Source organism: Anolis carolinensis, chromosome 3, assembly GCF_035594765.1.
Source record: "Anolis carolinensis isolate JA03-04 chromosome 3, rAnoCar3.1.pri, whole genome shotgun sequence".
NCBI classification, from domain to species: Eukaryota; Metazoa; Chordata; class Lepidosauria; order Squamata; family Dactyloidae; genus Anolis; species Anolis carolinensis.
Window position 1 is genome coordinate 224,950,492 of NC_085843.1, and position 24,363 is coordinate 224,974,854.

The 24,363-nt window shown below is 37.3% G+C and overlaps 1 protein-coding gene across 2 annotated transcripts in view; it reads right to left on the reverse strand.

The window, feature by feature from the left end:
• Positions 1-24,363, reverse strand: part of shoc2 (SHOC2 leucine rich repeat scaffold protein) — a 67,714-nt gene that overhangs the window by 21,652 nt on the left and 21,699 nt on the right. For both annotated transcript variants that reach the window (XM_062976264.1, XM_062976265.1), the window contains exons 2-3: positions 10,127-11,083; positions 1,785-1,922 (exon numbers count right to left, since the gene is read on the reverse strand). In XM_062976264.1, coding sequence (XP_062832334.1) covers positions 1,785-1,922; positions 10,127-10,829 — 841 coding nt within the window. In that variant the 5' untranslated portion in view covers positions 10,830-11,083. The remainder of the gene's footprint in view (positions 1-1,784; positions 1,923-10,126; positions 11,084-24,363) is intronic.

The window sequence follows — 24,363 nt, forward strand, 5'->3', positions numbered from 1 at the left end:
TCCTATCCAGAATTTCTTGTTGCCACCATTTTTTCCATGTACAACCATCTATGGTATGTACGTATATTTACCAATCATGTATGCTCTGGTGTCCTGTTTGGCAGGCATGCTTCCAAACAAAAACTTTGCTAGGTCTTACTTTTGGGGGAGACCTTATATTTAGCAATTTAGCAAAACCTCCACTAGGTCTTATTTTCATGGGATGTCTTATTTTCGGGTAAACAGGGTAGACAGCAGAATGAAGCTGTAAACTTATAACTCAAGCACTGATGCTTTGAAAAACAGATACTGACTTCCTGATTTAGAAACATGCAAAGTGATATCTGGAATATAAAAGAAACTGACAGCTGATCATAATTTATCACACTACAGAGATTTGATATTCTCTACTGATCCTATGTTAGGATTAGAAAACTGATTCAGCTGCAGCCATGTAAATTACTCTCAGCAGTACATTAAGAAGATTGGAGTCTTCTTCTCCCCCAAAATACAAACTAAAATGCGAAGAGCTTTGAAGAACAGAATAAACAACAAAATAACACAAGTGAAATTATTTCTAAAATAAATTAAGCAACAATTGCTCATTAAAAGATCAGAACATTCTTATTCACAATTTAACAAATAAACACAAGTTTTTCATCATTTTATTTCTTCATTTCATCATGTCTTCTTTGTCATTAAGAATGCAATTGTTTCAATACACACTAACAAATCTTCTACAAATCTTACTATGGTTAGACATGTTACTTATAATTAGACATACGTCTCAATAGCCCCCTGTGATTTTTTGTCGCCTCCCAAAACTAGTAAAACCTCTCTATGTGTTCCCCGGCTTCTGCAGTTGCCGTTTCCCCAGTAGTATTAGCATCAGAGAAGCATCTCTCTTAATGGAAATCATCAGGGATAAGGGAGATGCCTTCATCTCCGTCCCATTAAAACAATTTCTGTGCTCTCAGATCCTGGCAGGGAGAGAGAGAGAGTATAGGAAAGGGTATGGGTATTGGAAGCCTGTGAGGCTTCTGCTGCAAAGTTGTGCACTGCTACTTTCCACAAAAACATAAGGAACATAACTGATGACTTTGTCACTTTGAATTCCACTAGCCTAAGACACCTTAGTTAGGTTAATAAGTAGGATGTTTATTTAGTCAGCAAAAATTATTCTCAATATCATCTTTTAAACAAAATGAAAGATAAATTACAAAAATTAAAAATGTAAATTCTGAGTCACAAAACAGGGAAGGGGTATATAAACCACCCTGAACTTCAGAGCGGAAGGTGGCATAAAGATATAATAAATCAATGTAAACATTGGGATGTTGTGTGGTTTCCAGGCTATATGTAAACCTTTACTTTTTTTAGGTGAAAAGGAAAAGAGCAAGTTAGAATTATGACTAAACAATAACAGGCCAACCAGAATGAGAAAGTGTGATTCTATAATCATGTAGGACAGATTGCCAAAATTGCAAGCACCATTGCTATATGGGAAATAATGTCGTCATTTTCTTGATACTAATGGAAAAGCAGCAGCAAATGGGGAGCAAAAAGCTGTTCACATGGTAACAGAAGCCTAACCTGCAGTTACAGAGCTCAAACAGTAAGAACATGTATAGAGGCATGAAGTCTAAAAAAGCACACCGTAAAACACTAAAAAATATGTAGCATTCCCAAAGGTTCAGACATACAATTTGAAATACCACTGCTTGCAGAGTTATCATGAAAATGATTGTTGTTGTTGTTTCAAGCCCAGAAGATTTTTTTAAAAATTTAATTACACCTGTACCCACCTATAGAGTCTGGAAGATCCAAGAGTTCATTGTGCTGTAGATCAAGTTTGGTGATCTGTGTGCAATTTCCAATCTCCTTTGGAAGATGTTCAAGCTGATTGTGTGCTACATCCAATGTTATGAGGTTACACAACTCACCTGAAAATACAAGCGGTAGGAAGATATTATCATTTGGACTATCAAATGATGTAAAGGTTCACCTTCAAGACATGTTTGATCTTCAGTGGTGGGCTAATATTACAGGTCTGCCATTCCAATGTTTGTTTGAAATTAATCTGATCAATGAGACTGCGAGTGAATATCAAATCAAGATTTTTATACAACGTAATATTTGTGCCATGTTCAATTCCCGCCCCCCCCCCAAGCTTTCTTACCCTATTCAAACAACAAACATTAAGTGAAAATTGTAAAACTATTGTGGTAACAGAAAAAAGGGTGATAGTTCTACTGTGTCTGAATTCTCCCAGAACAACCTGCATTTTTCATTTCCTACTTTTGCTGTCATCAGCTAAACTAGCTTCTGCTCCACCTACAGCTTTGTAAACCACAAAATGTTAAATCTCATCCAACATGGTATTTTCATTGATAGTTTTTAGAAGATTTTATTACTTAAAACTGTTGCATCAATATATGTCACATGCCTGGGATTTTACTATTGGTTAACTATTCATAATAATAGATTTAGAGATGAAACTTTAAGATTATGCAAATAAGAAAGATCTCAAACAGATATGGTAACTCTTCTTATCTTTGGTCAGGTTTCATGTATGCATTTTTCCTGATGAAAATTATGTAGCTAAGAGACAGTTCTTTGTCACTTCAGTACTAAGAGAAAGAGATTACTATTAATTTTCTTCTGCAACAATTTACTTGAGGGAAATCATGCTAGCAAACATCATATACAGGGCAACCTGTTTCCCCACTATATTAATTATCTTGGTTGGCTCTGCACACAATATTTAAGCAGATTGAAAATTCTAAAATCCTTTACATCGTGATAAATCCTCCACCAGATGACAGATGAAAAGGACAAAGTACTTTCACTAGACTATATGAGAAAAAAGACATTATGAATATTAGCAGTTTTTAAAATGCTTTGATTAGCATTGAAAAGAGTCAGTCCCAATTTTATTGCAAATTATTATTGATAGCACACTAAGAGATAGATCTCCCACTTCTGCCAAAGCTGAGAAAGTCTTTCCTCTCTTCCAATAGAAGGGAAAAGATGTTCCGCATAACATAATAGGAAATGGTAAAACATCACTACAGGTACCAGTGATTAGTAAAACACCAGAATACAATTTTCCTCATTTCCCCCACATACAGCCTTTTATCTTATCTTGTGCTATCTATTTTATGTGGAGCACTGACTAGCAACACTATGCAATGTCTACAATCGTTCTGCCATTGGGTGGAAACCCAAAATGTGGTCCATATATCCCTGGGAAATGGCAATCTATTTTTAAAAATTATTTTTATTGAATATTTCAGATTTTTTTTCACATAAAAAGGGAAAATAGAACAGTCAGGTAAAAAGGAAAAAGGGAAGGGTAAGAGTTATTGTTAGCGGGTTAATTCTTTACAAATATCTAGTATGTCACCAGGGAAGTGGAGGGGAGGGGTTGAGGAAGGGATAATAAGACATTGTATAATACTATAGTTAGGAAATGATAATCTAGAACTCCAAGATCACTTGCTACCTATATCTTAAAATGCCAGATTATTTATATCATCAAAGAAAATTATATAATAGGGAAAAGCAATACACGAGCAACTCTTAAAATGATTTCAATTACAAAAATGAGCTGAATTCCTTCAGACACTCCCATCTGTTGTTTCATATGTTTCATGGTTGATCTGTGACTAACATTTCACATTCTTCTATCCCACTCTTCATCTTTGCTGCTTCAATGAAACGGGTATTTCTTAAAGTATCGTGGAAAACAAACTGCATCTACCTTAATAGCATATCTCAGTAGCAATAGCTGCTGCCAGAACATCACAGTTAAACTGAAGACTAAAACAAGGGGGAAAAACTAGAATGGGGAGGGGGATGTCATTCTGTGGCATCCTCTTGCTCTATTGTGGGTAAATGAAGACTAAAGGGAACTGAAGATTTAAGTAGGGATTTAACCATATGCTGGTACATGGCACAGATAAGCTGTTACCACGAAAACAGCTTATGAAAAAACTCTAGAAGGTCCTGAGTTGTGCTCTGCGTAAACACAGAATAATTCAATTGCTGTGATTCAGAGACCACGAAAAAGAATGAACTACATTTAGTTCTCCACATAGGAGGTGATGCAGTAGGTTAAACCCTTGTGCTGGCAGGACTGATGACTTGAAGGCTGGGTTGCTGACCTGAAGGTTGCCGGTTCGAATTCAACCTGGGGAGAGCGCAGATGAGCTCCCTCTATCAGCTCCAGCTCCATATGGGGACATGACAGAAGCCTTCCACATGGATGGTAAAAACATCAAAACATCCGGGCATCTCCTGGGCAACGTCCTTACAGATGGCCAATTCTTTCACACCAAAAGTGACTTGCAGTTTCTCAAGTCACTCCTGACACACAAAAAAGCCCCCCACATGTGGGGGGTTAGAGGCTCAAGATCCGTGCAAACATGGGGAAAAGGTGACAACAAAACTCACTGTTCTTTACTTGAAAGAACGTTCTCTGTAAGCATGCTTAGGTACTCTAGCACAGCTCTATGGTAAAAGTTGACCACAGGATCAGCTGGCGGATTTAAGAGATTCCTAGAGAGAACATATTAATCAAACCCTTAATTAAATCCATAAATGTGGAGAGCTTCAAGGGTATACTGCAAAGTATACTATGTTAGTATACTGATCCTGATGCAACCACTGTCTTCCACAATAACACAAAGAAATGCACAAATGTTACATTGTCAAGTCCTTTTCTAATACAAACTAAGACAGAAATCACTTGGCCTAATGGCACTCCAATCCAGCCCTTTGATGTTTTACTGTCATCCACCCATCCTCTTCACTCCTTAGGAAAAACCTGGCTTTTCCAGTGTGTGTTTAACAACTGATCATAAGAATAATTTCCTCAGCATTGATATTATCGGGCCTGATGTATTGTTTTTTTCTGCCCATTTGATAATTACTATCCTCGTTTATTGTCACCTCAAATTTCTCCTCTTTAATACAGCCTTTTTATCTACCTCATTAGATTTTAATCATGCACTCTTTGCACTACTGCCCAGCCTTTTATTTTTTTAATCTGCTCTACTGTTTTTACTTGGCGGTTTATTCACCATTATATTGTTGTTAAAATGTTTAGTTTAATTTATGCAATGTTAAATGTCAATGATATCTGTTTTATTATGAATGTATTTTATTTTGTTTATTGTGGAATTTTGGGCTTGGCCCCATGTTAGCTGCCCCGAGTCCCTGCGGGGAGATGGAGGCAGGGTATATAAATAAAGTTGTTGTTGTTGTTGTTGTTGTTATTATTATTATTATTATTATTATTATTAAGATGAGATAACTGTGATCAGAAGCTATTTTCACTTCCTGTTCACTTGAAGATACAAGGCTGTCAACTGGGAAAAGAAACATTTCAGGCGGCATGATGGGAAATGCCAAATTGAAGTCAGCAAGCTCTTGAAAAGTCTCCTAGTATAACTATCTTCACCAAACAGGGAAATCAAGGGTACTCTACAAAAGATCTCTGACTGAGCTGTAGTCGAAAAGCTTGAGCCAGAGTTTCAGTGAAGTAGCTACTGATATTAGCTATACTCCCTATGGTCATACCACTTGAAGTACTAAGGCTGAGAGAGGAGCAATGTCACAATAACAACACAAAGCAGAAAATAAAATCACCCTACTGGAAAATTCAGCTAGAAGAAAAATGCTAAAGATTACTCTTGGAAGAGGTTAACGACTATCATTATAGACTATTGGAAGCCTAAGCAAGAGGACCAAATCAGTTATGGTCTATGTGAGAAACCAAAGTTGTACCAAAGTCTGTGCTACCCTCCAGTCTGCTGAATTCAACATGACCAGAGTTGTGCGTTATGGCTATCAATTTAACTTGCCCTAACTTTCAGACTTATATGATTAATTCTCTGGTAGATGTGGATCCTCTGCTGTAAGCAGAAAAAGTATATCATAATGACTATGATATACATAGAAATTGTATACTATGCAGAAATCTTCTGCTGTGAAATGTGAAGATTGAACTAAGTCTAACGGAGCTAAATCATCACAAAATGATAACAGTATGGGTTTCATTCTAGGCCATTAAGAATGGACTGCTTTCTTCCCCCAGTAAGGTTTTTAAAAACCAAAGGTGACTTGAAAGTAGTCTCAAAACAACAATTTCCAACTGGGCCAGCCAAAGGATCTGTCTGGAGGCATACACTATATAAACTGACATGCTCCAGCTGAAGTTTTTATTGTCACTGGAACGTATTTTGCAGTGCTCACAACAATGGAAATTACTACAGGAGTCACACTCTACTTGCTCATTGTACCAGAGAAAGTCAAAATAGATTAGAAGGAGTTCACCTGCTTGAGTCGACCATTTTTAAAGTGTTAGTGACTTGAGATGCTTTATGTGTTTTGAATCAATCAGCTTGCTGATTACAAGGTTAAGAAAAAAATAAGGATGTTAAAGAGAAGATTGTTGAAAGTTTGATTAATTTCTGAAAGAACACAAGGAACAGATGCTTGTCTTAGCTGTCAATTTGTTCAGAAAACATTTCAATTGTATTGACTTTACCTATGCAGACTTTCACTCTTTGAATTTTTTTACAAGATTTTATTTTACTCTCATGTAGTCTTACTTTCAGAAATCAGTGGACATCATGCAGCTCTACAGAGACTGTCAAACAATCACTGTTTACCCAAACAGAAGTATTTAAATATTACAAATTATAAGAAGACTTGAAAAGTTTTCCAGTATCGACAATTCATAGAATTAGAAAATGGAACTGGATTTTTATTTCAGACACTGATCAAGCTTTTTTTTGGAACTGAACCTAATTCTTATTCTTAAAAATGTTAAATGAGATTTAATCCATATGAGATAGTTTGTAACTTGTGTGTGTGTGTGTGGGGGGGGGGGTGCTCACAGATCCAGAGCTGCTCTTGGGACCTCATCAAACTTGAGCATTTTCCCACTTCAATCCATTTTAAATGTTGTGACTGTCTCCTGCTGAATTCTGGGGCTTATAGTTTAGGGAGGCCCAGGGCTTCTCTAGATAAGAAGTTTAAAGGCCCCTCCCTAAACAACAAGCCCCAGAATTCAGCAAGAAATAGTCACAGCATTTAAAGGGGATTGAAGGGGAAAAAGGCTAAAATGTGATGAGGCCCTTGGAAAGCAAAGCCAGTGCAAACTCAATAGCAGGGAGCATTGTCGACTGCTGCAAGGCAAATCCCAACAAAGAGAAAAAGAAAAACCTAAATAGCAGCTGGGGGAGATTGACTTCTTAGAATTAACTACAGGAAAACCCCAAATAATGAATATCGACTCACAGTTAAGAACAGGGGTGAGACAACAGGTAGTGCGGGAAATCTACCCCCTAGAAATGAAAATTCACCCCTGTAATGTTATCATGAGGAAAATATGTCTCCACTTAAGCTTTATCGCCAATCCTTGTTTCCACAACAAGCCAAATTTTTCAAAATCTAATTATCACAGGGACAGAAAGTGAGGTGAAATCTTCTGAACAGGGGCACAGACAGCAAAACAAACACCACAGTGATGTTTAATCCCTATCCTATCCAAGGCTAAAGAAGATATATTTTGGGCTGGAGTTCTACTTAAAAATGCATATATTAAAAACAGATTCAACGTAAGATCATATTCATAACATGGGGACTGCCTGTATTTACAAGTAACTATTTGTACAACTATTATGAGACCTATCTAGCATTACCATCTTTTCCAGTGAATTTGAAGATGATGATGCTAGATAATTTTGGAAGCAGTAGGAAAACTAGAGAACAGAACACAAGTGGATTGATGAAATCAAGTTATGGCCACGTTTGTAAGAAATGACTAGGGTTTTTAATAAAAAGGAGTCTTGGAAGTGTTTCAGTCTTAGCACTGCCATAAATTAAAGCTAACCCGACAGGAACTAGCAACAACAACAATATTCTTACCTTAAATGTTTGTAACATTTCTACAAATGACTACTGTACATTTGTAAAATATATACTTGCAATTAATTACTTTTACCAATAGGAGAATATAAATGTTATAGCTCTTTGCCCCTCAGTCTTTTTCACGTGTTGTTATATTACAACATGTTAATTCAATTAGCATGATTACTACTTGATGCATATAAAATGTTCCACTATGTAAGGTTCGGTATAAATCCAGTGCCTCCAGAAGTCCCAAAAGTAGTTGAATAGTCTACTTGCAGGTCTGTAGCGAGGGGGGGGGGGGTTCAGGGGTTCAACCCCCCCCCCCCCGAAATTTTTCAAGTTATAAAAAAAATCTCGTTTACTCATGAATTTTAACTGGTTAACCAAATCCCCATGCTAAGTCTATGAGATGCAAAACATTAAGAGTCCCTCCAGGCACTATCTCAAGCAGATATTGACAGGTTTGTAGCAGGGAGGGGTATGTGCTAGGGGTTCAACCCCCCCCCCCCTGAAATTTTCAAAACCCCTCCAGAAATTTTTTTCTGGCTACGGCCCTGTCTACTTGGATATAGTTTCAGTATCGTATCATCTCAGTTCAAAGACAAAGGGTTTCTGCAAGGCTCCATGACTTGTTGGAGATGGTATCTAAACAAACAGCACATGAAAACCAAAGAACAATCAAAACAAGTCTAAAATTATTCAAAAACGCCAATCAGAGTTGGGTTATTAAAAAATATCCCAATCTACAAACATCTCCAGATTACTGTTAAATCCATTATTCCCAAATGGAGAGAATATGGCTAAGATAGAGATAGCCATACAATAAACTCTAGTGACCAGATAAGGACATGAAAAGTAACCAAAAGGTCAACAGTATCTTTGAATGGAACCTCTGAAAAGGTTCACCTTCTAACAGATCAAATTAACTTAAACATACAGCCAAAACAACACATCAAAGCCTAGACCTCAGTCAGAGAAACTGTAGAAAGACTTGAAAGTTACTATTCACCAATGGATGAACCAGTGAATTTTGTTCACTGTCATCCAACTTGACAATTTTGTCAAGAACAATGGAAAAATTGCAGGATCCATGTGTGCAAAACCAACAGAAGCTGACTCAAGAAAAGTCTCAGTTGTAATTGCTACCAAGTACTGAATAGTGGGGTGTATAATTATGTAACCAACAAGTTCCAGTTTGTTTCTGTTTAGTTTTTGTGACACAATAAGAATATTTCACACCTTCACAGTGTTGAGTATCTTGCATGCAGCAGTTGGTTACAAAAATAGTTGATCCATTTTAATTCTAGGTTATTAATTAAAAAAATGAAAAATCAAAGGGGCTAAGGTACAATTAGTGAGAAATCCCTTCTTGAAAATCCAAATACAACTTCTAGCTACTTTTATATTTAGGAGATCTACTTTCACTCAAAGGTGCAGGAAAATATCATGTAATTCACATGATGCTTTTGCGCACTTCATGCTCTGGTGTCGGTATTAAGGCAATCATAAGGTAGCTACTATAACACAGAGCAATAGCTTGGAGCATTCTTTAAAAAAACATGGTACCAATCTATTTTCAAGAAATGAGTTACTTTTCACAAGAACATAACTATCATGATAACTAATTATTCTTTGGACACTGGAATGAAAACTATACCTAATTATTTCTTCATCTTTACGGACTCTTCTCCTTACTACAGTGGTTCACAACCTGTGGGTCCCCAAATGTTTTGGACTTCCACTCCCAGAAATCTTAACAACTGGTAAACTGGCTGGGATTTCTGGAAGTTGTAGGCCAAAACAGCTGGGGACCCACAGGTTGAGAACCACTGCCTTATTAGATGCCTAGAATTGTATCTAAGGTTAACAGTTGAGAAACTGTCACATACAAAATGAAGCCCATTTCATGATTTCTAGAATGAAATATTTGTAGGAAAAATAAATTATTGAAAGTGATTGAAAATCAGTGAAATGAAGAATTGATTAATTTAAATACAAATGGACAAAATGCACAGAACACAATTCAGTCCTGTGGCTTAACAACTAAATAACTATACGTATTTAATTTAATTGTACTTTTTCATAATACATTACTGTTAAAACCAAAATATACAACACTGCCACCAGTGACAGCCAGGAGAATCTAAATACTGATAATGCATTTGCTTTTCAATTATCACCCACACAAAAAATGTAGTACAAGGTTTGAAAAGAAAGTTCTTACCAATTTCTGCAGGTAGTTGCTTGATTTTATTCTCCCGTATACTTAGCATTGTGAGCAATGATAAGTTTTTAATATCCTTTTCCACAGCTGTGATACGATTAAAGCGCAGATAAAGTGTGGTAAGGGAAGTTAGCCTGTATACCACTGGAGGGATTTCTCTGAGTTTGTTATGCCGCAGATCAACCATGCGAAGTTGCTTCAAGTTATCAAGAGAGTCAGGAAGGCTGGTGAGGGAGTTCTCACTCAGGGCCAGTGTCACCAGATTCACAAGACAGCCCACCTCAGGTGGTAGTGACTGCAGTTTGTTTCCATATAAATAAAGTTCTGTTAACTGTGTCAACTCTTTGACTGATGATGGGAGCAGATGTATTGACCTCTTGGCCAAGTCCAAGCGCACTGAATTTTCTTCCCGGCATTTGTTTAGCTCTTTGATCACTTCGGCATTGCTGGATTTTTTACGAGCAGCTTGAGCTGGATTTGGTCGTTTTATTGTATTGTCCACTGAAAAAGCTACCCCTGGCTGTGCACTGCTGGCATCTTTCTTCCCATCTTTGGCTTCTTTCCCTTTGGTCTTAGGCTCTTTCTCTTTACTCTCTTTCCCAAAACCACCAGAGGCCTTTGCTTCTTTCTCCTTTTCTTTTGCTGAAGACACTTTGGAGTCTTTCTCCTTACAATCTTTTTCTTTGCCTAAATTGCTACTCATGGTTCCTTAGTTTAACCAATACTACATAAGATCCAATTTGAACTTTAGTTGATAAAATGCATTCACCACCCCAAAAAAAATCAAATCCTAGAGTGCTTCATTCACTGTTGAAAAGCTTGAAAGACCCTGGCTAAAAGCAGCACATCTGATGGCACAGGGGTTTTCTGCTACATGTTGATTTCAGAGGTACTCTTTCCCAGTTTTCATATCAGAAGAGGCAGTTGTTGGTACTTAGATAATCAGTGGATCTCTAGCTGTAGTAAAGATACAAGAAGCAGATATTAATACATAGCTTATTTTGATATTAATACATAGTTTATTTTTTTCCTACAAACAAAGGATTTGCATTGGAAACATAGAAAGATGTTCCATAAATCTCTCTAGTTCCTATGCAAAATCAACATTTATCTAATTAGGAAAACAATTGTTTGGAATTGGTAATACTCAGTGTAATATTTGATCAAGACTGATGGATATTTAATGATTAGAGAGGATTATCATACCACAAACACCACCCTTCCAAAACAATGAAATCTCCTTTCTCCCATATAAAAAGTACTACTTCATAAGTAGAACGTATAGACATTAACATTAAGACCTACATACCCTAAATGCACCAGATCCCCTCTGATTTTGGAAGCTAAGCGGAGTCAACCCTGGCTAGTACGTGGATGGAACTATCAACAAAAAGTAAGTGCTGTAGAAAGGAGCTGACCGAACCATGTCTAAATACTTCTTTGCTAAGAACCATGAGGTTGCCATAACGTGACAGGCAACTCAAAGGTACATAAACACACTCATGAACATTATTCATTTAGAAACAGGAATAAAGTGAGATGAGAAACTTATCAGGAAATATTTAGATATTACCACTCTATATCCATTAACAATTCAAAAGATTCAATATTTCAAGCGCTGTCAATATTTGCAATCCCTACATTATACACATTCTATCTCCATGTGATGGCAAGTCTGTCATAGAAATGATGGTTTATGGACAGACCAATTTTATCAGGACGTTCCCAGTAAATGTCTTTAGCTAGGACAGATTTCAGCAACCAATGTGTAAATCAACATTCAGATAGCAATCCTTCTTTCTAATCTGCATTATTACACTTCTGGAAATTGGAAACAGTTTGTACACTAGACCACATGGTTCCTCAGCACGTACATGTCTTAGCTCTTTATCACTGTTGTCATAAGAATGTGTGGTGCATTGCAATTCTGCATAATTTGTTAAACCTTGAGAGCCATAAATTGCTATGAGTGATGGTCTTAACTCCCATCTGATAACAACTACATTATAAAAATTTTAGCTCTGAGATATTGGTTGATATGTGAGAAAGCAAGCAAGGGTTAAAAAGTTTTCAAAACCAAATTATACTAATTTCAGTTGAACACATATTCGGGTTAAAGAAAGAGATGTGTTAGAGAATATGAGGAGCAAAACTAATTCATACAATCATATACAGTCATTCATACAATCAAAAAGTCATGCAATTGGAATTTTTCAGTGACACTATGGTTTTTCTACACTACTCCTAATGACATACATTTCCATCTGATCTCCTCCTTAGATTTCTTCTAAAAGAAATGACTCTAAACATTGCAACCTATCTCAGAGAGGAGCTGTTCTAATAATTCCCTTATTATTTTATTGCCTATTTCTATTCAGTTCAATATACATTCTGAAATGTAGTCACCTGAACTTTATACAGTATCCTAAGTGTAGTCACACCTTAGATCTGGCATCATAGAACATGTGTACTATTAGAGCACACAATATAATCTAATCATGTGCAAAATACCAGCATCATATAAACAAAGAATCCACTTCTACAACAGATGAATCAGATTTACAATTTAATCCAGCATTAGTCCTAACTACAAAGGTCCAGAGAAATGAATGGAAATCAATTTTGTTGTGACCAAGACATTTCTTTATTATTTACTTAATTTATATCCTGCCTTTCTCCCCATGGGGACTTAAGGTGGCTAACAATACAACACTTTAGTCATAGTTTTAAAAGCACAATACAAAAACTAAAGAGCAACTAAATAATACAGAGTGGAATAAAATAAAAAACAGATTAAAATATAATAAATGCACTTAAAATAGTCTTTAAAACTCACAATCCCTCTCCCACCTGAATTCCACCCAGCAGCATGCCCCTTATTTTTTCCAAAATGCCTGCTGACAGGAGGTCTTGACATCTCATTCATTTCAGGTGATCTTCTTAATGTTGAATTTAGCTCTTAGATTTAGCTCTTCTTGAAGAGTTCCCAGCAATTTGAGGATAATCAGAACAAATGCACATAATTAAAAACTCTTCCTATATTTTCCAAATGCTTTCCTTATTGTTGGAAACTGAAATAATAATACATTGTTCCTTCCTGCACTCCTACATATAGACTTATTCTACTTCGTAAAATTATTCCAGGACTCCCAAGTATGTATGAATCAAAGTTTTATGCCAATTTATGTTTTAGTATGAAATGATCTAAGTGGTCCCATGACTTTTATTTATCTGCTGAAAGCAAGTTCCTAAGGTTGCATTTAATCCACCAAGGTTTTCTGTTCAACCCATGTAGTAGATATTATAAAGTTGTACTCCACACTTTCCAGGATTGAGGATGGACTGTGAGAAGCCTGTATTGAACAAATACAATACTTAAGCTTCTTCCTATCTGCAAACACAGATATTGTTCAAGCAAATCTGTGATTCCCCCACGCCCCACCAAGAAATCCTAATCCATCTGCAGTGTTCTACTGTTTCTTAAGAGTTACGGAACCACAGAACAGGGAATAATAGTAAGGGAATTGAGATGTGGGGAGGATTTTTAAAAAATCCAAGTAATAACTCTGAAAGCATATTTACAGGTAACCATGCAAAGACATTATCTACAAAACTCATTTTATAACTGACCTTGCTGTTGTAACTCGAGGACAAGTGGAGACTTAGTTATGAAAAAACATAGACCTGTTCATAACGAATGTTTACCATTTTGCGTAACAAACATTTCAAAATTTTAATCCGAAAATCCAATGTGCAGGGATGACACTGTTCTCACAAAAAACATTTGCTATGATTGCTTTTCTAGTCGTCTGAATTTTATACAGTGATTTCCTAAATACTACCTTGAAATTATAATCCAGTACTATATTTAGAATTTCTTAAAAACAAGTCATTGATTAAGGTAAAGGTAAAGGTTTTCCCCTGACATTAAGTCTACTCGTGTCTGACTCTGAGAGTTGGTGCTCTCATCTCCATTTCTAAGCCAAAGAGCCGGTTTTGTGCGTAGATGCCTCCAAGGTTACGTGGCTGGCATGAGCGCCATTACCTTCCTGCTGCAGCAGTACCTATTGATCTACTCACATTTGCATGTTTTCAAACTCCTAGGTTGGCAGAAGCTGGTGCTAACAGCGGGAGCTCACCCCACTCCCCGGATTCGAACCGTCGACCTTTCGGTCAGCAAATTCAGCAGCTCAATAGTTTAACCCACTGCACCACCGTGGGCTCCTCATTGATTAAAGTACTATGATTTCAGTTTCAGGGCAGCCAGGTCTATTGTAGAAAAAAATAAAAATAAAATAGTGCTCTCTACCAGCATGGCTTCCCAGGAGCAGAGAACACATTAACAAAAGGGCACACGATGGGTTTCTGTCACTGTGCAGGGATTCAAACATGGCCTACAGTATAATAAACCAACATTTAAACAACTAAGCTACTCTTAAGTCCCATTAAACTTTCTCAGCAGATAGAACTCAGCAGACAGAATCCTGCTTTCCTAGCCTATCTGCTATAAAATGTCTAATTCAATGCTTTTATTAGAGTCAGTTCTGACTTATAAGTACTGTAAAATGTTGGAACCTTGTATTTTCTGCCTGTAATTGTATACCTGAAAGTCACCAAGTTATATTTATCAGAAAGTACAGATAAATATGAACAAGGAAATGTTTTAGCTCATGTCTGAACAAGAAAAGTAGAGTATCCATATATTAATAGGAAAGAACAAACAGAAGCGGGCACAACAAAAGTGGGCACACCCTTTGTGTCTATATTCTATCTAGAATTCTGTTGTTAATAAAAGATAAATTCTCAAAAAAGAAAAATGATGTAGCGTTTCTATTAATGGCAACGGTTTCTAATTATTAAAACAAGAAATGCCTTCATCTGAGATTAACATATTTTATTATGGCATAAGCTTTTGTGGACAATAGCCTATAATAAATTTTCCAGTATTTAGGATACAAGACCCTTTACTGGTTTTCTTAAACTTAATTCAAAATGCACACCTGTTGCAATTGTCCTGGGAATTGTTTTTATTTTACAATCTCTATTTTGGGAACCAAATGAATAATCTATGCAAAAAATGCTAAAATCCCTCCTTTGTGCATATCAGGCTTTTAAAAAGTGGATTTTAAGTTCAGAAATCCATAGTATTTCTAGAAAGCTACTTCATTCTGTATCACAATCATGTCTGTTATGTAAACATATACTGTAAAAGGAAGAAGAGGTATCACCAGGAATACTGAGGACATGCTCAGGAAATTATGACCAACATCATGTTTTTTGCATATATCTAGCAAGGAAAGGTTATCTCCATGTAAAGAATGAAATAACGCTAAAAGAAATGCAAGGCCACCACTAGAGAATTTTGCATTTAAATTCTTTACCCTAATTGATATTATGTCACAATTTCTGTAACAGTAAAGAAACAGGTGTGAAACCCTTATAGTGTTGACTATAACTTATAGTGTTGGCCATGATCTGAATCCCTGATTGGCCATGAAAACTATTGGGTGGCCTAGATGTGGCTTGCATTAGGGTTTCCATAAGTTAGATATTTCTTGAAAGCCCACAACATGATGGTAATGAAGAAAGAAAACAATAACACTATGTAACATGATTTTTGTTCCTGGGTTATAAATGTAATTTCCTAATTGATTCTATCATAAAATCATGGAAAAAGTTTATTCAACTGCAAAATTTTTGTTTTTGCGGGACATCCTGCAGCAATAATTTTTCAATAAATATCTCATCGAGTCTCAACCAATTCAATATAGTGTGTGGCAGCCACAAAAACAAAGTTTCTGGAGTATAACAACTACTTTCAAAGTAAGTACCGCAGGAATAATACTTTCACACTAAGAACAGAAAAAATTTCATATTATGTTACACAGTATAATAGTTGGAACGTAGTTGCAGAAAACCTACCACTCTGGCAAGACACAATAAACCATGGTGTAGTCTATTGAAATCTAGATGTAAGAATCCGTATGTGTGTACAAAATAAGCTACAGTTTCAACCTATGGTTTGATAGCTTGTGAGCTCCAGCTTGTTTAAACTCTGGCATCTGAATCCAGAACCCTCACTTGTTACACCAAAGATTGCCTTGGAGCAGAGGTAGTTGGCAATAACATTACTACTATTTTGAACAAATCAGAGATCATGGGATGGCCTTACATCTTGAGGCTCAGTAAACAAAAGAGAAATGTGGTTTCCATGTGAAGATTCAATAGCAAACTGACATCCCCACCAGTCCTGCCTGACACAAGAAGGTTTTGGTATAGTTATCACCGACTTGGGGATGGCACAATCTGGCTAGCAAAAATTTCCCGGACTATGGAAATGCTTACCCCAAAATCCTGCTCCCAGTAAGAAATTTGTGAACCGGAGAAGGGGGGCTTGGGAGTAATATCTGGTTTAACCATCACAACAAGCCATTCTCCCACTACACCCAGCCATCATGGCCAACTGCTGCAATTGGTGGGCTGGGATAGGAGCTGCAGGTAAACACATCTAGAGGGTGACGGATGGTGCAGGCTGAAACTTGTTTTAAATTGTCTACAAGTTTGAGATAAAAATCTGCGTCCTCGTCTAAACACAGTATTTAGACATATTTTAAACAGAATAATCTGAAGCACTGCACTGGAGACCTCTTCCACAGCTGTTCAATGTTCATCCTTTAGGCCAAAATAGCTCATATTGCTTAAAAATATTATTGCTGACTTTTAGGAAAAGCACATTTTACACAGCACATCTTTTTTTTCACTTGGCCTTTGGTACTGTTAATTATTTTTGTAGTAGTGAATGCATTTTGGCTTGACCACTATAATCTCCAAGTGAGCTTTTAGACTTTTTAATCTACTTTTATTGGTGCTATACACCATTTTCAGCCTCAAAAGGTGGTATAGAAAGGTTTTTAATAAAGTTAAGACAAAATAAATGGTGCCATGAGAAACTCAGTTATATCCAAAGATCTTGTTCAGAGTGTAGCTGAGGGCTTAAAAATCTTTTCACAACAGATTCTTCTACGACTGTTACAATGTATCACATTTTAAGAGAGAATAAACGTGTTCAGTGACATTTCTACTGTGGAGAAGGAGGAAAAGTAAGTCCTCTAACCATATGCCAGTTAGATATTTCATTCTTCGAAATATTTAAGACATCCAAAAATACAAAAACCATATAATATAAAAGTCATATGCTTCTGAATTACGAAAATGTTCCATAGGTTTATCAAGTAAAAACTGGACGCATAAATCTAAAATCACTTTATCATCTGCTATACATAATATAGTTTTGAATATTTTCAGGTTTCTAAATTAATCGGGACAGAAACCACACAGAAAATATCAGAAATGTATTAATAATTCTTAGTTAAAAAATAATTTGAACTCACAGATATACACTAACATCTTTGTACTTCTCTTCGTATTTATAATTAATATGTCACGGAGAAATTTTAAATGTCCTGACAAAAACAACAGTCACTGCCTCGACATATTTTCCACTTTAAATGGGGGGGAAATGAGATAAGCCATTGCTTTAAAAAACTTTATGAAATTCATGGAATTACCCTAGGTTGGAAAGTGACTTGAAAGCACTTACACACACATTTTTGTTAACACTATTCATATGTAGTCAGAAATCTAGCGAGTGGAATTTCATGATGCGCTCAAATTCAATTTTATACCACAAACAGAACAGAGCATATGACTTTATTAAAATTACTTGCACAGATAAGCAGGCATTTTTTCTAATTGTAGGCAGCTAAAAACTGTGTTTCTGAAATCCTCCCTACATAATCTGAAAAGCTCCCAAAAGTAGTGGTCACCATCCCAGAATTAGGCAGGAACACGGAAATGTACTCTGAATTTAGTCATCTCCTTCTACTGCCTAAGAGGAAGGAGAAGCTAACATAAACTCTAACTAGGCGTTTCTCCCTCTCCAACACATAACTATGTTAGTAGTATTGCAGCAGAGCACAAGAAGGTGACTAGGCCTCATCCCAAGGGTATAATACAACTTTTATGCCCACAGTATATTTAACTGATTACAATATAATAATCATATTCAAACCTCAAAAATCAGTTTTCTTTTTTTTAACTTACTTTACCGGGTAATTTGACATTTATATGGCACTACATTAAGCATTACATTTTACATTACATTACATCAAGCATTACATTTTCTCAGTATTCTTTCCAGTGACCTAGTTAGATCACTCAATATGGTTGCTGTTGTTGTGTGCCTTCAAGTACAGTAGAGTCTCACTTATCCAAGCTAAATGGGCCAGCAGAACCTTGGATAAGCGAATATCTTGCATAATAAGGAGAGATTAAGGAAAAGCCTATTAAACATCAAATTAGGTTATGATTTTACAAATTAAGCACCAAAACATCATGTTATACAACAAATTTGACAGGAAAAAGTAGTTCAATATGCAGTAATGTTATGTTGTAATTACTATATTTACGAATTTAGCACCAAAATATCACGATATATTGAAAACATTGACTACAAAAATGCATTGGATAATCCAGAACCTTGGATAAGTGAGTCTTGTATAAGTGAGACTCTACTGTAGTTTCCTATTTATGGTGACCCTAAGGTCACCATAAATAAATTGCTATCAAAGTGCTACGACTGTGTATAGTGTGATGAGACCTAAAGCACCTTCTTTTTAAACTACTAAAACTGAAAACTTTGTTTCAGGTATGGCATATTACATTCATATAATCAGAAACCAAAATAAATAGTTCTGCTCTCCTGGGATTTTCTTTTGCTCCTAATATTTAAACACAGGCAATATCTAAAAATGAATGAAAGTAAACATAGCACAAAGCTCACAGTGATGGAACAGTGAGTTAGCGTTCAAATTTCACAGAAAACTTTCTCAAACTGTGGATAGGATGATGTTGCTAGCCCGCAAAAAGAATGGAAGGCAACTTCTGAAGTCAAAACTGTTTATTTCAATATGTTTTGTATTTCATCCTCATCAGTGGCTTTCTTAATTTTTCTTCTCTTTGAGTGGTCTATTGAAAATGTATTGTCAACAATAACATTTTTTAAATTTTTTAAATAAATCCTTTTTTAAATGTTCCAAGATTCTTTCAAGTGTAGAGTAGCTAACATATAGAGTAGCTAACATATATTATAAGTGTTGAGTGGCTAACATATATTTGCAGTACAAATATATGCAAACAATATTTTGAAATCAGCTTTTTAAAATTGGCTACTATTTGGACTAAATACAAACCTCAACAAGATGATACTTTTATTTCGTGTCAAAAGCATTGCATAACAAACAAGTCCAAAAGTGATAAAATAAAGGAATCACAAACAGCTAAATAGTTTTAGACCAAAAGTGGGCAACAGTGACCGCATTGTCCATGGCTTTGAACAACTCCTCCTCCGTGCATGAGGCAGGGCATTGTGGGCAAGCATACATATGCGGAGTTGTTTGTTCTGCTCCACAGTCACACAAGGTGGAGGATTCCTCCAGGTAGTGCCATCTTGCCAGGTTGTCTTTTGATCTGCCCACTCCGCTTCTCAGTCTGTTCAGGGACTTCCAAGTTGCCCATTCTTGGTTTGCCCCTGGAGGAAGACCCTCATGGGGAGCCATCCAGTTGGAATTGCCTGGTTTAGCTGCCCAGGGGGACACCCTTGCTGTTGCTGGAGGAACATCAAGAGGAGTGGTGGTTCTCATGAAGCTTTTCCTTGATTTGAGTCTGGTGGGAGGAGGCTGATAGTCATGCAGTGGGTGGCTTTCATGATATTCAACCTTATTTCTCTCACCGTTAGCAGCAACTTCCCGTCGCATGTCAGGAGGGGCAATGCCAGCAAACTTGTAGAGTTTATCAACAGGTGTAGGTTTAAGGCATCCTGTGATGATTCTGCATGTTTCGTTCAGTGCTATGTCCACCTGCTTCGCATGGGCAGACTTGTGCCAGACAGGATAGGCGTACTCAGCAGTTGAGAAAGACAAGGCCAGAGCTGATGTTCTTATTACTTGTGGGTCTGCACCCCATGCGCTGCCAGTAAGTTTCCACAGGATGTTGTTGCGTGCAGCTACTTGGTGTGCTTGGTGTTCATGCAGTGTTTCCTATATGTTAGTGTTCAATCTAAGGTGACACCAAGGTACAGTAGAGTCTCACTTATACAAGACTCGCTTATCCAACGTTCTGGATTATCCAACGCATTTTTGTAGTCAATGTTTTCAATATATCGTGATATTTTGATGCTAAATTCGTAAATACAGTAATTACTACATAGCATTATTGCATACTGAACTACTTTTACTGTCAAATTTGTTGTATAACATGATGTTTTCGTGCTTAATTTGTAAAATGATAACCTAATTTAATGTTTAATAGGCTTTTCCTTAATCTCTCCTTATTATCCAACATATTCGCTATCCAACGTTCTACCAGCCCGTTTATGTTGGATAAGTGAGACTCTACTGTATTTAGGATGGAAGCAGTGTTCGAGCTCTTGGCCTTCCCAAGTAACTTTCAGTTTCCTGTTGGCTTCACGGTTACGTACGTGGAAAGCACACACTTGTGTCTTGGCAGGGTTAGGCTTCAGGTGGTTCTCTTTGTAGTAGCTGGAGAGATCTTTCAAGGCATTAGTGAGTTGGTTTTCAACTGTTTCAAAATCTTTTGCTTGTGTTGTTATGCCTAGGTTATCAGCATATATAAAACTCTTTGTGAGTGGTGGTTGTGGCTGATCGTTCGTGAAGATGTTAAATAAGGTCGGGGCAAGAACGCTGCCTTGGAGTAAACCATTCTTTTGCCTCCTCCATCTACTTTTCCTGCCCTGAAACTCCACATAGAAGCTGTGGTTTTCCAGGAGGGTCTGGACAGTTTTTGTAAAGTCAAAGTCCCGGGTGATATGGTAGACTTTCTGCAGCATTTTTCTATGTTGCATTGTGTCATAGGCTGCCGTAAGGTCCAAAAAAACTGTTCCCGTGATGCAGCCTTTCTCGTAGCCTTCCTCGATGTGCTCAGTCAGATGGAGAATTTGACCTGTACAGTTTTTCCCTGGTCTGAAACCTGCTTGTTGTGCAATAAGCTTAGGTTTGATGGCAGGTCCTAATCGATTTAATAGCATCCTCTCATAGACTTTATATAGATGACATAAGAGGGAGATTGGTCGGTAGTTCCTGGCATTGGAGGCATCTTTACCAGGTTTTAAAATGGCAATGATCTTAGTTTTCCTCCATGCTCTGGGTATCTGTTTGTGTGCCAAGCATTGATTGTAGAATTTCAAAAGCCAGTTTTCAGCTTTGGGGCCCAAGTGTTTGATTTGCTCCATCATCAGGTCATCTAGGCCAGATGATACTGAAGAACCCATAATGATTCCAATGCTTTCCACTAACCCCCCCCCCCCCCCACTATATAAATGATAAAATATGGAATAAGAACTTGAAAACTTCTCTTTTTAGATTTAGAAATAAAAGCATTAGAAGGTCCATTAGAAGGTCCAATGTGTTCAAGTCTACCATCTAATTGTAATGCAAGATCTGAAACAAGGAGATTTTAAAGGATCTTCAGAAAGGATACTTGCTACAATAATTAGCAAGTCAGAATAGAATGGAGAGTTGCCAGGGAAGCAAAAGATCCATCTGTATGGAAAAAAAACTACATTATACTGCTGGCAACCAATGTTAAAGAAAATGAACAAGACCTGAACAAACAACTAAATATAGCTGTTGGAGATTGACTGTACCAGGAATGGGCTACAGGGAAAATTGGGGGGACGGGACAGAGAAGGCTGTACCAGCAGGCCAAAAGTATCATATTCCCTACCCATATATATTCACCACCAAAAGCCTCCAAGCTCACAATGGCTGGAAAACAAATTACATTCCCCCAGACTCCAAAGTCATATCCTGATAAGATCCCAAAAGCCAATATAGGCTAAAAAATATCCCAGAATGTAAATTGGAAGTGATATCACTTCCAGTTTTGATTTCAGTCTTATTTGGCCTTTCAAAAAACTTCTCAGCAGTTTTCAAACTATTGGGGGGGGGGGGGCTAAGCCATTCTATTTCTGCCCTCCATTTGACTCATTTGAGGATCTGGGGTGAAATCAGTGTACAAATTCTCTTCAATTAGGGAGGTCAGAAGACCTCTGCGGTTCATAGGCTGCACTTTTGAGCACCATATACTTTTCAATTAATAGTACCATCAGAAGAAGACTCACTGAATAGTACTCATGCATATGAACAGGGTGTTCACCTGTAACTGTGATCATTCTGCAAACTCACACACGTGGGGTTATCAACTAGCATATTGTTCAAAACCTTCTGAGATACTATACAAACATTTCAATAGTAGCGCTGCCTAACCCCCTACCCCCCCTACCCCCAACAGTATGCTTCCTGCCAAAACCCTCAATTCCTTGGATGCTAAAGCAAGGATCTAAGGACTGACAGAACACAACAAAGGGAGAATAGGTGGGGCTGTGTAAGTTTACAGATGAACGCTTAAAGAACCACAGTTCCAGGTAAGCAACCTGTTCTGCTTCATTGTCTCTGTGACTCACACAAATGGGAGATTAGCCACATAGGGAATGCTATGCCACACAGAAGTAAAACACTGCACACAAATGCAGCCTCTGTCGGGAGACACGGTGCTCAGCATGTAAGTTTAATGTCCAAGGTTGGTACTTCATAGCAGCTCTACAAATGTCATGCAGTGGTATATCTCTTTAAAAAAAAAACGCCTTCATCACCATCATAATGAATGCTCATTCGGACAGGAAGCTACTTTCTTGTAAGTCTGTAAATCAGGTGACTAGTAGCCACAACCCAACTGGATAGTTTTGAGACAAGACAGGTAGCCCTTCTCATTGTACAACTAGTGCACAAAGAGTTGCAATGATTTCCAGAAAGAGATCCATGTTTGATGTAAAAGGACAACACATCCAAACAGTGAAGAGCACTTTTCAAATCTACAGGTACTGTAACTACAGTAGAGTTCCGGTTATTCGACATAAACAGGTGGGCCGAATGTCGAATAACCATATCTGACGGATAATAGGGAGGCCCTATTATCCAGCAAGCCAGTTGAAGGAAGCGCCCCGTGAGCGTTGCTAGGTAGATAGCAAGCTACCTAGCAACGCGCACGGGCGCCTCCCAAGGGGCCTGGGAGTCAGATAAAACGGAGTGTTGGTTAACCGGAAGTCAGTTAACCGGAACTCTACGATATATGAATTAGAAAAAAAACTTCCTTCCCATTTCATCCAACTTTTTCCTCTTTGTTTACTGGAATGTAACTTTTGTGACGTTTTAAAATGCACAGTATCCATAGTTATGAAATTCAGCTTGGCGTGGTACACCAGCCATTCAGAACTAGTCTCCACAATTTTATGCAACTGCATTTTTTTCATGTAGACCAAATCAAGGAAAGATTTGTTCATAACTTCTTCATCACCTCCACAAGGTAAGGCAAAAGTGGAAGAAAAACCAGAGATGGAGCTTGACTCTGTACGTGGTTTCTGATTGTAGAACTTGAAAACTGGGAGACCAGACCAGGTGAAGCATATGATCCACAAAAGTTCTATCCTGCAATTGTAATAAAAAAACAATGCATTCCATAGGCACAGATAACCCCATCTGTGTGGGTCCCAAAGGACCATGAAGAAGCCACTGATTCTATGGTTCCATTATAGTTGGGAGTAGCAACGGGATTTAAGTCTCTGTAGCCTTTGTTCTATCATACAAATATTCTTTCTCCAATATAGGCAAAATACAAAAAGTATGTTACTCAAACCCTTCTTTTTGGAGCTACATAAATTCAGTGCTACATCCAAAACTTCCAAATTTTTCAGTGCTCCCAAATTAGTAGACCGCTCATGATGTTCAAAACCATGCACATACTAGGAATTATATATATGTAATGTTCATTTTACTATGGAGTAAACAACAAAGCCACTGAACCCAATTACACAAAATTTGGCCACAAAAGACATAGTCATCAAAAATATGTCTTTCCATAAAAAAACCCTAGAAAAATAGTCAAAATTACAGAGGATGAGGAAGAGTGTTTCTCCCTTTAACTGCCAGTTAGAAAAGTAGGCTCTGCTGCCTTTAGCCCCCCACCCACCCCCGCTGCCTTTAGGCCCCGCCCCCTTTGTGTCCTAGCAACTCCCTCTGCCAAGATGGCGCCAAGGGCACAGGCAGTTAGGCCTCTTTGACACAGCCTATAAAATTCAGATTATCTGATTTGAACTGGATCAT